Below are 15,717 nucleotides of genomic sequence, written 5' to 3'. Positions count from 1 at the left end.
CACCCCCTCCCCCTCCCCCTCCCCCATGCATCCAGTTCACCAGAAAACTCGTCTTTCCGGATATTCAGAAGACGCAAGCATTTACCACCTCACTTCCACCACCACATCCCAGGCACCACCACCCTCCACGGGGCCGTCACCACGACTTCTCGCAGGGTCCCCTGACCTGGCCTCCCTGTGGGTTCCTCACCTCTCTACTCACAACCCTCCACCTGCTCCCACCTGACCGGGAGGAGAGCGGAATTGGTCATAACGTCCACAGAGCCCTGCAGAGTCTGCGGCTTCCTCTCCTGTCATCACCCGTCACTCACCAAGTCAGCCTCTCGGGCCACCCTGCTGCCTGAGAACTGTCTGGTACACAGACTCGGCCACATGGTCCACCGAGCCCTGCAACGTGGCCATGCAACCGGGTTTTACATGCATCTTTTTTTTTTCTTTCTTTCTTTCTTTTTTTTTTTTGAGGGGCGATACCGGGGATTGAACCCAGGGGCGCTTGACCTCTGAGCCACATCCCTGGCCCTTTTTCATATTTTATTAGAGATGAGGTCTCGCTGAGTTGCTTAGGGCCTCACTAAGTTGCTGAGGCTGGCTTTGAACTCGAGATCCTCCTGCCTCAGCCTCCTGAGCCACTGGGAATTTGGGCATGGGCCACTGCGCCTGGCCTTTCATGCATTTCGTTGTCAAATTTTAATTAAAAAACAAATGCAACATTCATTTACTGGAAAACTCTGGAGTATGTTTTTGACAACTTGGGTGTTTATTTCACTACAGCTTCATGAATTCTAAATACAAATCAGGTATTTCCAATGAACGTTTAGTGTCTGATTGATTGACACAGGCTGCAAACATGATACCCACCCAACCTCAAAGACTTAGTATAAAAAATAGAGTGTAAAATATTTCATTAATAATATTTTACATTAATTACACATTGAAATCATACTATTTTGGTTATATCAGGTTAAATGAAATATATTAACATTAATTTCACATTTCTCTTCTTAAAATATGGCTACTAGGAAACCTAAATGACAGAGCAGTTCGCATTCTGTTTCTTTTGGACAGGGCTGTCCTGACCACAGCTGACCCAGGACCTTCCTGTTCCTATTTCCTTGTTCCTCAAAGAGGAAATCACCCTTAGATCTTTCACCAACGTCACATTCTCAGGAAGGCCTCCCCTGAGCATTCTCAGTGCACTGTGGCACACGCCTACAATCCTGACGACCCGGGAGGCTGAGGCAGGAAGATCACAAGTTCAACGCCAGCCTCCGCTATTTACAAGTACCTGCCTCAAAATAAAAAATATAAAGGACTCAGGCTGGGCTTGTGGCTCAGTCGTAGAGCACTTGCCTGGCATGTGTAAGGCACCGGGTTCGATTCTCAGCACCACATGTAAAATAAAGTCCATCAACAACTAAAAAATTAAATAGATAGATAGATAGATAGATAGAGATAGATAGGACTGGGGATGTAGCTCAGTTATAGGCACAATCCCCAATGCTACAAAACAAAATAATCATCATCAAATAAAATAATCAGGTCAGGCGTGGTGGCACACACCTGTAACCCCCAGCAGCTCAGGAGGCTGAGCTGAGGCAGAAGGATTTCAAGTTCAAAGCCAGCCTCAGCAACATATTGAGGCCCTAAGCAACTCAGCAAGACCCTGTCTCAAAATAAAATATTAAAAGGGCTGGGGCTGTGGCTCAGTGGTTAAGCACCCCTAGGTTCAATCCCTGGTACCAAAATAAATAAATAAATAAAACGCCCACTCTCCCCTCAAAAAAATTTTTTTAATATTTATTTTTCAGTTTTCGGTGAACACCTTTATTTTATTTTATGTGGTGCTGAGGATCGAACCCAGCGCCCCGTGCATGCCAGGCGAGCACGTTACAGCTTGCGCCACATCCCCAGCCCCTCCCCTCCAAATCGAATGCCTCTCATTGCTGCTTTATTGTCCATCATAGCACTTCTAACGTAACATATGAAATTCACGGATGTCATTTCCTGCAGTAGGTTCCCTGGGGGCAAGGAGTTTTGCCTGGTGTGCTTTTTTCCCTAGTATCCACAGCACCTAGAACATAATGCCCGCACACCATAAGTGCTCAATAGCTATTTGTTGCATGGATAAAACCATCTGTCTTTATGCCTGGACTTGCTGTTCAGCTGAAAGTTTTTCAAGGGCAGTGCCTAGCGCATAGTAGGTGGTCAACATGTGGCTACGGATCTGTCGGCCAGGGTCGTTGGGGAAACAGAGGCCGTCTGGCCAAGCCATCCGGGGAAGGCCCGTGGAGGTGCCAAGGGCCTCTGGTTGAACACTGTGTCCCCTGCTGCCCTGCTCCTCTCAGCCCACCCCAGAAAAGTCCCAGAAAAGTCAGGGGAAGGCACATTTCCGTTCCTTTCCAGCGGTTTTTATTCTCCCCGTGAGAAGACAAATCTGCTTCCCCTCTGCCAGAAGGCCCCGAGCCACGGCTCCTTCCATTAGAGTAATTAAATCCCTGCTGCGAGGAGCGTTCAGGAGACCAGCGGGCCTCGTGCCAAGGGCTGGCCCGCGGGCAGGAGGCGTCGGGGAGGGCGGCTGGCCAGAAGGCCTGTCTCTCAGCTGTCCCCTGAGAGCCAGGAAATCCACTTACCACGATGCCTTCACAGGTTTTCACCTGGGGACGGAAGACAGACCTCCCAGCCCACCATCCAACAGACCCCTAGGCCAGGAACGCCGCAGCTGCCGATTCCGGGGGACCCCCACCGCCCTTCCAAAGACGGCCAGCGGAAGCTCCTGCTCCTCCCGCCCATCGCTCCCATTCTCCAGATGGCAGAACAGAGGCCAGGGACCAGTGTGCTGGGCCGTGCCCGGCGGTTCTCTCCACCCACGAGCTCCGCTGACCTTTGCTGACCTCACACAGGCCAAACCCCCATCACAGGTGTTCGGACAGCAGCATGTCACTGACTCCTCGCAGCAGCCCCAGCACCCGGGTTACAATGACAACCCCCTGCAACCTCCACCAGGACACTGAGAATCAGAGCATGGAAGCAATTCCCGCAGCCCCACAGTCAGGAAGTGACAGAGCCAGGACGGAGACTCGGATCCACCCAGGTCAAAGCTGCCGTGGCGCCCGCCTGTGATTCAACACAGCACGGGAGGCTGAGGCAGGAGGACAGCAAGTTTAAGGCCAGCCTGGGCAACTTCATAAGACACTTCTCAAAATAAAAAATAAGAAGGGCGGGGCTGTAGCACAGCGGTAGAGCACCCTGGGCTCAACCCTAGTCCTGGGGGAGAGAGGAACAGACCTGGAGACGGAGCCGAAGGTCAGCGTCCTCCACAAGCTGCGCAGCCAGAAACCAGAGCTGGACGGGAACCCAAAGTGCCTGCTTATGACGGCTCAGCTGACCCCTTCCACCCGCGGAGACTTCCAGGGCCCCCGCCAGGCCTGCCCTGTCCCTGGCTCCTGGAGACTCAACACACCTCTGCACTAAATCCACAGCACCCCTCCGCCTCCCCGCACCCTTCCGCGAGCCCAAGTCGTCCACCAAAGCTCTGGTGGGAGCTGGAAGGGCAGGGGACAGGGGTTGGGAACTCTGAGGACAAAAGAGCCCAGTCCAGGAGATGCCGTGCACAAGCCCATCTGCGGCTGGAGCCAGCAGGGACCCGGCCCTGGGTTTGAATCCCAACGCCACTGCTTCCCAGCCAAGAGGAAGCCACTGGGCAAGTCACCTAACCGCTCCCAACCCCAAGCCTGTCCTCGGCCAAATGCGGGTGGGTATATTCACCTCACAGTGTCGTCAGGAGGATTTAATGAGATGAGCTGAATAAAAGCATATAATAAATACTTGCTCTGGGGGCCGGGGCTGGGGCTCAGTGGCAGAGCACTTGCCGGGCACGCGTGAGGCACTGCGTTCGATCCTCGGCACCACATACACAGTAAATGAATAGAGGCATTGTGTCTCGACAACTGAAATATATATTAAATAAATAAATAAATAAATAAATATGTGTTTCCTTTTCCTCCCCATCTCTTCTCTTTTTCGGTCCTTAATAAGATTCCAGGTCACCAGGCCTGGTGGCCCACACCTGTCATCCCAGCGGCTCAGGAAGCTGAGGCAGGGGGATTCCAAGTTCAAAGCCAGCCTCAGTAACTTAGCAAGACCCTTTCTTAAAATAGAATATAAAGGTCAAATGTTCTCTCGGATACGTAGATGCTAACCCCTAACAAGGGAGGGTGTGGGGCGGGGAGGAAGGGAGGGGGATGGGAAGAGGAGAGATGGCAGGAAGAATCAGCAGAACTCTCCTGTGCTCATACATGAATACACAGCCCACGGAACCCCACACCACGTCCAGCCACAAGAATGGAATTAAACTTGTATTGGTTGCACCCCACGTATGTATAATATGTCAAAATACACCCTACTGCCATGTACATCTAAACACAACCCCCCCCAAAAAAAAAAAAATATATATATATATGGCGGCTAGGGATATGGCTCAGTGGGTAAACAAAAAACATTCCTGGGTTCAACAACAACAACAACAAAAGACCCCTTGTCACTCTGGAGGACATTTTCCATTTTAGGAGCGTGCAGCATTCTCCCGAGCTCCGGGGACAGGAGCATGATATATGATCCCATCTGCCTGCGAGGAGACCCCTCATGACTCAGCCTCCACCAGAGACTCGCTCTCAGCTTGCATCAGTTTCACTTCACTCCTGAGGGATCTCAGGATCCCTGGCAGACAGCACGGACCCAGCCTGGCGCCTTGTGCCCAAATGCCCTCCCACCCGGCCCGGCCCCATTACTTCCCTGGGAGCAGAACCACATGCCAGGTCCAGCCCAGAGCAGGAGTAGCCTGGAACCACGGGCTGGGAAGGACCTCAAATGATCCCCAAGGCCACGGAGCTCTCCAAGAGACAGTCGAGGCCAGGGCCACCATTAACCAGAAGGGACGAGAGGAAATTTGTTTCTGGTTTTGTTTTCCCCGGGGCTGGGGATGAAACCCCAGGGCCCTGAGCATGCGAGGCAAGCACCCTACACTGAGCCACCCCCCAGTTCCACCCTTAATAGGAGGAAACAGAGCCCACTCTCCAACCCTCCACAGCCAAGTTGCCAGGCCTGGCTCGGGCTGTGCTGAAGCTTGCGCTCTACAGGAACACAGAGCAGCCCGTCTGGTGGAGGAGAGACCCCGGAGCTGACTCAGTAGCTGGTCCACAGACCTTGTGCACTCCCGGAACCAAGGATGCTTAGGGGATGGGGTTGGAAGAAAGAAAACAAGGACTAAAACACAGAATCCTTGGGTTCCTGCTCTACCTTTGCTGCTCGCCATGCTGAGTGGCCTTGGACAAATCACACAGCTTCTCTGGGCCTCAGAGCCCTGTAAGCACAGTCTGAGCCCCGCCTTACCCACAGGGGCCTGGCCTACCCAGCCAAACTCAGCGAGGCCGTTCAGGGAAGGCATGACCCACACCAAGCAGATATGCTCCCAGAGTCATGCCACCCGGGTCATGCCACCCGATGCCATATGGCTCCACGCCCCTCCAAATACCATGGTCCCACCCAGAGGGAGCAACAGGGCTACCCTGAGCCTCCCCTCAGGAGAGAGGGCCACCACCCTGTCTCACGTGCAGGAGCTATTTAGAGAGCCAACATCTCCCCCACTGGAATTCAGAAAAGAAAGAAAATGGCCAAGCCCCAATTTGTTAAAATCAAGAATCTCCGAAAGGAGAGGCCGGGCAGAAATTCCTGCTGCTGGAACCTGAGCTTGCAGGCAGGTGCCAACTCAGGCGAAGGCGCGAGGAGGAACCGCCATTCGCTGGCAGCCTGGACTGCGCCAGCCATGGCGCGGGCCACTTACCCAGCCGTGATCAAGATTCTCATCGTTTGTAAATGGGGAAACTGAGGCTCAGAGAGGTTGAGTCTCGGGCCTTCGGGAAACCCAGCAATAAGGAGTGGGCCAGAGTTAGCGCCTGGTACCATTTCTTCCTGCCTCCCCACAGGGCCTCCTTTTGTTCAGAGCCACCTACAGGTCACCAGGAGAGGTGGCTCAATCTGGTCAGCTGATCTACCCATCTGCTGGGCAACTCTGGGCAAGGCACCCACCTTTCTGGGCCTTGCCGTCTATCACCTGAAACTCCACCCGTGTGGACCAACCTCCGCGGCCCTTGCAAGGAGGATCCCCGAAGCCCACCCTCCTGTTCATCTGACACAAAGCACCGCTCTTGTCCTTTAAGAAAAATGCCCAAGAAGCTGACTCAGAAATAACAGATGCCAATTTGCATATTACTTCACACATCATTTGCATGCTGTTCATTTAGTGTCACCAAGGCTCTGCTCAGACGACAACCCTGGTTACCTTGTGGCCAGGCTTGGTGGGGGGAGAAGGGCTTCCACACAGGCAGGTCGGGGTCACCCCTCCCCCGCACAGCTGCCCTTGGTGCCCCTTGGTGCCCCTTGGCACCGGCCGGGGAAAGTCACCAATGGCCACAGCCTGGTGTTGTAAGCAGGTATTCGAGGCAGAAAGCGCCCTTGGGATTCTGGAAACCACCCTCCCGAGTCCACAGAGCACTTCCTGTCAGCCCTCTCCCTGGAGCCCTGCCCCCGGCCTCTTTCTGCCTGGTCATCCTGTGTCCCCGTGTCCCCCTGTCCTTCCTCTAGGCCTCTCAACCTCTGGCCCGGCCCCATGGGTTTATTTTTGTTCTCTCTCCACCTGTCCAGGGTGAATGTCCCCGTCCCATCAGCTAGGCCCAGGCCACAGACGGCCAGCTCGGGGCGGAGAGGAACTGGCCCCGCGGGACAAGAAGGTGTCAGAGGTCCAGCCCCACCTTCCAGAAAGGATCCACTCCCCTCTCCCCGAGACCATCCAGAAACACGCCCGGGGAACACGCCACCAGAAGGAAGGACGTGATGGGACTCAGGGCCTGTCCCTCCTCTTCCAGAGCCCCTTCCTCCTGGCCCTGACACACCTCCTTGACAGCAACCTGCGGACACGCACAGGTGACACCCACAGTCCTGTCTCTCCAGTGTGACCCTCCAGGCGGCACCTTCTAATGACTAACACAAGCAACGTCTGGCAGACACTGGGGCTCGCTGGGTACCCTGCTCTGTGCTGGGCGTTTTCCTACACATCGGGGTTGGGGTTCACCTTGACCATCTGAAGAAACAGGATCCAGGTCCAGTAGACTTCCCAAGAGCCCACCACTGTACACCACCGAGGCAGGATTTGAACCCAGATCCCAGGCCCTGAACCCTGAGCTCCTGACAGTTCCCTCAACGTTCAGTCCATCACTGCTCATGCCCTGCCATGGGCATTTGTGACCTGGACTCAGATGACAAAATCCCAGAGAAGGGAACGGGGGTCCGCTCTTATGTTTAAACTAAAGAAATGGAAGGCCAGACTCAGGGAGGGACTGGAAGTAGGATGTGGGAGCCCTCCCCAGGGCCCCCCGGAGCAGAGGCAGCCCTTCTTCAGCACTGACTGCAGCTGACATGAGGCCCAGTCAGAAAGGGAAAGGGGATTCCAGGGTAAAGAAGAAAATTCTAGAACCAGGAGCTGAGAGAGCCCTAGCAGTCTCCTCTCCAGTTCCCAGCAGAGGTTTGTGGTGGCGGCTGGCCACGCACTGGAGACCTGAGCCTCATTCCAGAGCCATTTGTCCTGCACCTGGCCTTCAGCCACTCGGTCCTGTGACCACCTGGACCAAGCCCCAGAAACCTGCAGCTCTGTTTCTTCATCTGTGCAATTCAATTGGTTGTGGTGACTCCCGAGGCCATCGTGGGGACCCTGAGGGACACAGGCATGGAAATACCTGTAGGATGTAAGATGTTGAGCCCACGTGGACGGCCCCTGGGAAGTGACCGTGTGGCAGCACTAGAGAGGGAGCAAGAGGATGCAGAAGGAGCCGGACAGAGCCGAGAGTTGTGTGTGAAAGCGGTCACTGAGGCCTGGGGATGGGGCCACGGCAGGAGCCTCCACCAGGTCTTGGAAGGACAGGCTCCTGTTTTCTCTGTAATCCCCACACCTACCCACAGCTCGTCCAGTATCACCATGAGGGCAGTATCACCAAACCCTGTGTGTGACATCTCGGGGACCCACCATGGGCCTCTCCACGGCCTCACCCTGAGCTCAGGCTACGCTGCAGGTACCCCCTCCCTGGCGGCCCCCAAGACCCCTGCCTTCTGTTGGCCACACTGACGTCCCCTCCACGTCCAGTCCTTCCTGCGCGTTCTTGGTAGAGAGCCTCCTGTCTCAACAGGTTGCCTCTCTGGCCTCAGGCCCTTAGATCTTGATTTGAATCTAAGCAATTTGGGCTGGGGGTATAGCCCAGGGTACAGCACTTGGTATACGCCAGGCCCTGGGTCCCCCAGAACCACCAAAAATCATCATCATCATCCTCATAAGTAAAGATCATCTCTTTCTCCAGTAGCACAGCAGGCAAGCGAAAGGGCACGACCTTGAGAGAGTCCCAGCCAGTGACCTCGTCTGCAACGGACGCCTGAGGGTCACCTACGTCCAGGGCCTTCTGATGTACAGTCATCCACTGCTCAACAGAGGTCCTGGCCTCTCTCTCCTGTCACCCGGCAACACCCCAGCACCGTGGAGGCTGGGCCTCGAGGTACAGCAGGACCGTCCTGCCCCCAGCCCCGCCTCCCCTCCTGCCTCCCAGGTCCCATTTGAGCCCCTGGGGGTGGAATGACAGGGGCGGGGGGAAGGAGCCCTAAAAACCCACCAGCCCCCTCTGGACTCTCGTCACCAGGAGAAAAGGCCCGAGAACCTTCCTCCCCGCAGCTCCTGAGAACAGCAGTCCTAGCATCCCCACCCTCGTTAGTCCAAGAGGACGAGGGGACTCTCCTTTCCCCCCTCAGGGATTTCTGAAAGCAAGAGAAGAAAAACAGTTCCCAGTGAGAACCCTGGTCTTCCTGTCACGGAGCCAGGGACAAGTGGCATGTCATCGGCACACAGCCACCCCCCACCCCCACCCCCCCCACACTTTCTCATTTTCCCCCCCAGACAGGCTTCACAGATGAGGCCGCAGAACCCCAGCTCCCGGTTGGGACTGGACATTTCCATCAGGACTCGGGTTCGCTGCACCGCTCACTTGCATCTTGGTCTTATTTTGTTCTTCTTTGCCTAACACTTTTTAAAGCGGATCTTAATGGCCTCGCAGCAGCTCCTCGGGGATAGACAGGGCACCCCCTTCCTGAAAGCTGACTCAGGGAAACAGGAGGCGTCAAATAGCTTTCTAATGAGCCTGTTCAGGGGACGAACGCCCAACCGCCAGGCCAGTGCCCGTCCACCCAGATGATGCCGCCTGCGGGGAGGGGAAGCCCGGAGGGACTGTCAAGCCTTCCCCAGGACAGTTATAAATAGTGTGGTGACAGGCAGAGGAAGGCACAGCTAAAAAGTTAGCTGTCCCCCTGCGGGTCACAAACGTTGGACTCATTGGCTGACTGTCCACAAAGATTATAAATAAGTTGGTCACCATCCTGGGGGGTGAGAGCCTGTTTTCACACTGCCAGAAGTCGTTGGCCCTCCTCGGGGACAACACACTCAGTGTGACCTGTGACAATCAAATGTGGCCCTGGAGTCCCTTGGCAGCTGGCTCTCAGGCGACTGCCTGTGGTCAAAGCCTTCACAGTCTTCTGCCTTCTGGAAGTCTCCAGGTCATCCCCAGGGAGGGTCTGGGAAAGGAACCTGTCCTATTCCCACTCCCCAGCATGCCTGGACCCTGGACCCCGTGCCCCAAGGGGTCCTCTCAAACACCCGAGAACCTGCTCTGACAGCCACCTGCCCACCCCCAAGGGCACCTGGGCCTCGCAGGAACAGTCATTCACCCCCAGCACCTGCTTCTGCACCGCCTTTTTGGAGACAGGACAGGGCAGGGCAGGGCAGGGCAGGGCAGAGCCCGGGACTGAGACTGAGACGCTACTGGGGCTGGGGAAGCGGCTCAATGGGAAAGTGTCTGTGTAGCCTGCAGAAGGCCCCGGGTCGATCCCCAGCACCAAAAAGTAAAAAGAACGGGGTACCATTGACCATGGCAACTGGAGGCTAGGGGTGGACTCCCTGACCTCCGGGCATTCAGCAAAAAGACAGGCAGCAAGACGGCCCTGGCCTAAGGGGCACCACTCTCTCTGAAGAGTGAATGGCCAGGAGTTGACGGCTCTGGGCATGAGGAGGGTGGCCGCCAAGGTCAGAGGTGAGAAAGCAGCTCCTCATGGGAGGAGACAGGGCGCCAGCCAGCGCCTTCCCGCGGACGCCTCTGAGTGCAGCTGAGTTACCTGGGCAACGGACCCAGCAAAGGTGCAGGGAGGAGCCAGAGGCAGGAGGAGGGGCGGGCAGGACGCTGGTGGCCTAGGCAGGAGGGCAGGGGGTGGCAGAGGACGGCTCTGCCTGAGACGGGAAACTCAGATGCATCTTGAAGTCGAGGGTGGGGAAGTGTTTGAGGTGGTACAGGATTAGTGAGAAGTGCTCCCTGCTGCGCCAGAGTGTCCCAGCCTCCCACGAGACCACCCCACAGCCCTGGCGACCGGCTCCCTGGAGAGAGGCCACAGCCCCACCACCGTCAAGCTGGGGAGGGGGTGGGGGGTCCACAACCCAAGGAGGAGGGGGAAGGCAGCCGGCCCCCTCTCTAACTCTGGACCCCGGGAGGAAAACCAGCTCTAGAAGAAAATAAATAAAGAACAATAAGAAGGACCCCAAATCCTCTTTGCTCTGACCCTGATTTCTCAACAGGATCTGGCCCTAAGCTGCAGAGAGGAAAGCCACTAATTTAAGGAAAGAAAGAAAGAAAGCAGAGTCCCCACTCAGGTCAGGGGACGCCCAGGACCTTCAGACTATCAGGACCATCTCGGCGTCTCTCAGAAAGAGCAGCCGCCTGGTACCTGCGCCCTGCCTCCCTGCTCCAGGCGGAAACCCCAGCGCTCAGCAGAGCCGCCTGCCAGTGTCATCGCCTACGGCCTGTGAGGGTGGGAGCCGGGGATCATTCTGTCCCGATTTCTCAACCTCCTCACTCACACTGGCTCCCCTTGGCATCGACTCTGCACACGCTCCGGGTACGTGCCGGGTTCCTCCTCAAGAGGCCAAGCCTGGGTGGCGCATCCCTTCCCCAGAACAGATACCAGCCCAAGACAGGCAGAAAAGCCACAAACCCAGAAAGAAAGGCCGGGAACGTCAGAACCCAGCGACCTGGGCACCAGGCACAGGCCCCTCGTCAATCACTAAAGGCCTTTGAGAGGGAACCGCCACCAGAGATGCAAAATCACCCAACCTGACTGGGGTGCCCAGGTCACCCTGTCCATCCTCCTGCCTCACACTGGCCAGCCAAGCCAAGCATCACACAAGCTCTGAAGCAAAATGGAGTGTCACTCCTCTGTCCCCAGGGCTACTGGAGTGACTCTAAGCTCTCCCACGGCGATTTTTCACCCTAACCCAAACAAACACTCCTGTCCCAGAGCCCGTTCCTCCACGAAGCTGGGGGGCAGATGCTCACCTCCCCCCAAAACAGACCCATGGTTAGAAGTGGTCTCTGGCCACAGTCAGCCCCTTCCAATAACTTCTCCCCTCCACTAACAAGTCTTGGTTCCCACTGATTCTAGAGCCAGAGTGAGATGGATTTTTTTAAAATCTGTCTCTCTTCTTACCATCATCACAAGAGGCCCCATGGATCGAGCCGGCACTCACCGAGTGCCTGACGCTCCTCTGACTCAGTCTCCCTCTTGACGGCTGGGCAATGGGTTCCAGGCCGCGTGACTGATCCAAGATCACACCCTGGAAGTGGCCGACCTAGGACTCCGACCTTGATCTGATTCTTTGACACCATGCCACCAGCACCCAGGCAACACAGGGATATCCGCCCCCCCTTTCCCCACCTTGGGTCCACAGGGCCTGGCACATACAAGACGCCCAGAAAATAGTTGTCCCATAGGTGACTCAAAACATGGGGATCCAGATGGAAGGACAGAGGGTAAGCAGGTTAAAGGAGCCCTGCCTGCCCCAATTCCAGCCCAAGGGTGCACAAGAAGTAGCCGCCTCACCAGCGGAGGCAAGCAGGACCCTCTGTACCGTTGCCCTCTCTGTGCCACCACCAGTCAGAGGGTCAGTGACTTAGGAACAGAAGAAGCCAAGCACCGCAGGTCACTTCACCCTCGGTCACCCACAGCCTGCCTGCCCGGCTCTGGAGAAACCCCCTTCCCTGAGCATGGCCACTGTCTTTGGGAAAAGCCATTTCCTTAAGAGCTCGAACCACACGGGTCACCTGGTGTGGCCTCTTCCCCTCGGCCTCTGCCCTTGGGCCTTTATCGGTTGCTGACCCCCCCAGGTGGCTGCCAGCCCTGTCTCCGGAAGCAGAGCGCCCAGCAGGAGAGGTGACTCTGAGAAAGCAGTGAGCAGAGGGACCCGCAGACTCAGAGGCTTGTTTCAAGGAATGACTAAGTGAGCTGCGTTTCCAGGGGAAACCCCACTTGCTTCTCTGCTCACCGAGGGGCAGGAGCTATTTAGACTGAGCAGCTTCCCAGGGCTGCCCTCGGCTGGGGCTGCCCCCACAGGGCAGGTGGGTCCGGGAAGACCCTCTCTCTGCCTGGGAGTCGACCCTCTGAATATTCAGGTTGCCTGACAGGTCTGCCCCACCGGATTCCAGAGTGGGCTAGCCCGCCCACCCCCGGTTAAAGTGACATGCTGGGAATGGGGGAAATCCGATCAGCACCTCCCAGGTTTTTGCGGCTGGATTTCAACAAGGAATGTGACAGTCTCGCAGCAGCTGTGCCCGGCCTGAAACCAGCTCTATTTGAATCCTCCAACAGCTGAGCCCCTCCCAGCTACCCGCCAGCCAGCCCAGCCACCCCCTGCCCCAAATGACAATAAATAGAGAAATCCAAGCGACAAGCAGGCATAGGCACAAGTATCTGTCTCTCACACACACGCACACGCGCACACACACACACCCCAACAGATTGGGGCTGAGGGGTACCGTGGGAAGAAAGACACTTGTCCAGGGGTTCCCCAGGTCTCTGAGCCTTCCAGCCCACGGCAGAAGGGCTCCCTGGCAAGTAGAGCATCAGCGGGAACCCACCTTCCTCCATCTCCACTCCCCCTGCAAGGGAAGCCCCTTCCTCCGTCCTGGGGCTCCACCGAGAGGCTGCAGCGGTGGGGCCGGCACCCCCCGAAGCCAGTGCCTGCCGTCTCCACCCGGGCGCACTCACACATGCCCTCATCTTTATTTATCCCGAGGAGAAGGAGTTGGGGTGGGAGGGGAGAACCGCGGCTGAGCTGGGGGCGCTGGCTGGCGGGGACCGCTGGGGGAAGCCTGTCATCCCATCCCAAGGAGAGGCGGTCCCCCCAGGCTGAAGCCAAGGCGGTGCCCATCTGCTCTGCTTGGGTAACACCTGTAGCCATTTTTATCAAGGGCTGTTTATGAGGCAGCAGCAGGTTTATCCTGAGTCCTCTTTCCTGAGGGAAGAGACTGCTGGTTTCCTCCGCCTGTATTTTTACCCCGATGCCCTGGGGAGACTCAGGTCACCCGGTGCTTTCCTATTTTGCCCCAAGCCTCTTGGGGGAAGAGGAGGGAAATAGAAACTTGGGAAGAGAAGGAGAATAGAAGGGACTTGGGCAGTGGGTACAGAATCCCCCACCCCCACCCAGACATTTATTTCTTTTTTATCCTGGGGAAAATGGAGTGGAGCAGGGAGGGGAGGAGAGGAGGGGAAGTCGCAGGAACTGGCAAACACATCAAGGCAGAGTGTAATTAATTGGTGCGTTAAGCTGCTGGGTTATGCTTTAGTACAAGTGAGCCAGGAGGAAAAACGATTTCTCAGAAGGGATTCTTTAATCCTCCCTAACACGGAGTCTGCAAATTAGACACAGTGTATGGGGATGTCCCCCCCCAAAAGGAAGTGAGGAATGAATTCTCCCGGGATCAAGAAGGAAAACCATGGGAAGTTAGAGTGTTCCATATAACTGAGCTAATGCCTCTCCCACCACCACCTCTCTCTCTCTCATTCTCTCTCTCTCTCTCTCTCTCTCTCTCTCTCTCTCTCTCTCTCACTACCTACATATTCCTTTTGTTCAAGGTATAAAGAGAAACCACAGCCCCTACCTTTGAGTACAAACCCCAAGACAGCTCGGTCTCTATCACCATAACAACAATTCCAAACATCCCAAAAATCAGAGCATAGTCACTCAGTCGCTTTCTCTTTTCAAACAGGGCCCTCCTGTGTCCCAGCTTATAGCCAATGTTTTGGTTTTTCCGCTTGTTGGCTTTGGGGAAGGTGGTGCCGCTGGCAGTGGTGCCGGCATGCTGGTGGTTGTGGGTAGCGTTGGGGTGATGGAGCAGGGTCTGGTGGGCATGATTGTCCTCCCGGGAGGAGATGACGATCTCCGGGGGGTTGCTGGGGCTGAAAAGCTGGAGGGGTTGGCCCTCAGGCTCGGCCTCAATGAGGTTCCTCCGGGAGGCGCTGAGGCGGCTGAGGGGCTTCATGACCCCACCGCTGTACTTGCAGGAGCTCATGGCGATCTCTGTGAAGGGGTTGCTGTCCCGCCGGTGGACCAGGGGGCTGGCCTGCCGGTGCCGGCTACCTCCTCCAGGCCCACTTGTGGCTGTGGAACTTGGAGAGTGGCCAAGCAAGTGGTCATTGAGATTGAGCTGGCTGCCTTGCCTGGAGGAAGGGTGGAGGATGGCCGTGGAGTTGGACGAAGGGGGGGCCCTGAAAGCAGTGGGAGGGGAGTGCAGCAGGCCAGGGTGGACAAGCTGGCTCTGGAGTTGGGCGAGCTGAGACAGGGGATGCGGTGGCTGCTGCTGCTGCTGCTGCTGCTGCTGAATCTGCGGAGGCTGAGGCTGAGGCTGCAACGAGGGTCCTGGGGGCTGCTGGGGGGCTGTTGGGGGCGCTGGCGGCGGTGGCTGCTGCTGTTGCTGCTGCTGCTGCTGCTGCTGCTCATCCCCAGAGGATGGACAGGGGCACTTGGGGTCTTCATCCAGGTCCCCCACCCCCGAGTCATGGAAGTGCCCAGAAGTGTCCATCTTGGGGCCTGGCTGGATTCCCTGCAGCACAACCCCCCACCCCAAAGCCACCCTCGCTCCAAAGATGTCCTCAAAGAAAGCCAGGCATCCAAGCTCCCCCACCAGAGTGTCTTGGCTCCAGTCCTCTCTTTGGCTTGCTTCGGTTCTCTGGGGCTGCCTGGAGTCCAGACGCTGCCTCTCAAGAATGCATTGTATTGGGCAGTGAGGAAGGGCAGCAGGGGAGCCTGGAGAAGGAAGGAGCGGGCAAAGAACTCTAGCTCAGGAGGTGGTCCTCTAGGAGCGCGTGAGGCCAGGCTGAGCTGCACTCCTCGCTGGCTCGATAGCTTCGCTTTCCTCCTCCTGCCACTGTTATACTGGAAGCCAAGCCCACTTATTAGCAGCTGGTCTCATTGGCTCGGCTCAACTCTCCAACCGCCTCCTAACTCCGCCCCCCTCCCAGGCTCCGCCCCGAAGGAGGGGCCTGCAGTCCCAGGCTCCCGGCCGGGCCGCAGCGCAGCGAGGGCTGGGAACTGTAGTTTTTGCTCCACGACCCTGGAGCAGAGCCGCTGCCGCCCTCTTTCCAGTGACAGGTATGGCCGAAGCCCGCAAACCCACGGTGACCAGGGTTGTTCAGCTCCCGCGGGGACAGTGGGAAGGAGGGACAGAGGGACTCCTCAGGAGGGGCACTGTCACCATGATGAGGGGCAAGAAGCTCAGGAAGACAAACACTTATTAAGGCACAGATTGT

General features: G+C 56.7%; 1 protein-coding gene and 1 long non-coding RNA gene across 3 annotated transcripts in view; one reads left to right on the top strand and one right to left on the bottom strand.

Annotated features, from left to right (window-relative positions):
- Positions 1-15,318, bottom strand: part of Kcnn3 (potassium calcium-activated channel subfamily N member 3) — a 153,266-nt gene extending 137,948 nt beyond the window's left edge. The window contains exon 1 of one of the 2 annotated variants that reach the window (XM_026404893.2): positions 14,070-15,318. In XM_026404893.2, coding sequence (XP_026260678.1) covers positions 14,070-14,990 — 921 coding nt within the window. In that variant the 5' untranslated portion in view covers positions 14,991-15,318. Of the gene's footprint in view, positions 1-13,046; positions 13,226-14,069 lie in introns of those variants that run through there. The other variant, XM_077803644.1, reaches the window with a different exon arrangement.
- On the top strand, positions 6,754-9,890 carry LOC113194017 (uncharacterized). The gene is made up of 3 exons (XR_003302223.2): positions 6,754-8,120; positions 8,403-8,594; positions 8,990-9,890. It is a non-coding gene; the product is annotated as an uncharacterized LOC113194017 (long non-coding RNA).
- Positions 15,319-15,717: the final 399 nt, after the last annotated feature.

The sequence above is a fragment of the Urocitellus parryii genome, chromosome 11 (assembly GCF_045843805.1).
Source record: "Urocitellus parryii isolate mUroPar1 chromosome 11, mUroPar1.hap1, whole genome shotgun sequence".
In the NCBI taxonomy this organism is placed as follows: domain Eukaryota; kingdom Metazoa; phylum Chordata; class Mammalia; order Rodentia; family Sciuridae; genus Urocitellus; species Urocitellus parryii.
The sequence above is the reverse complement of the archived record's forward strand: the minus strand, read 5'-3'. Positions and strand labels throughout refer to the sequence as shown.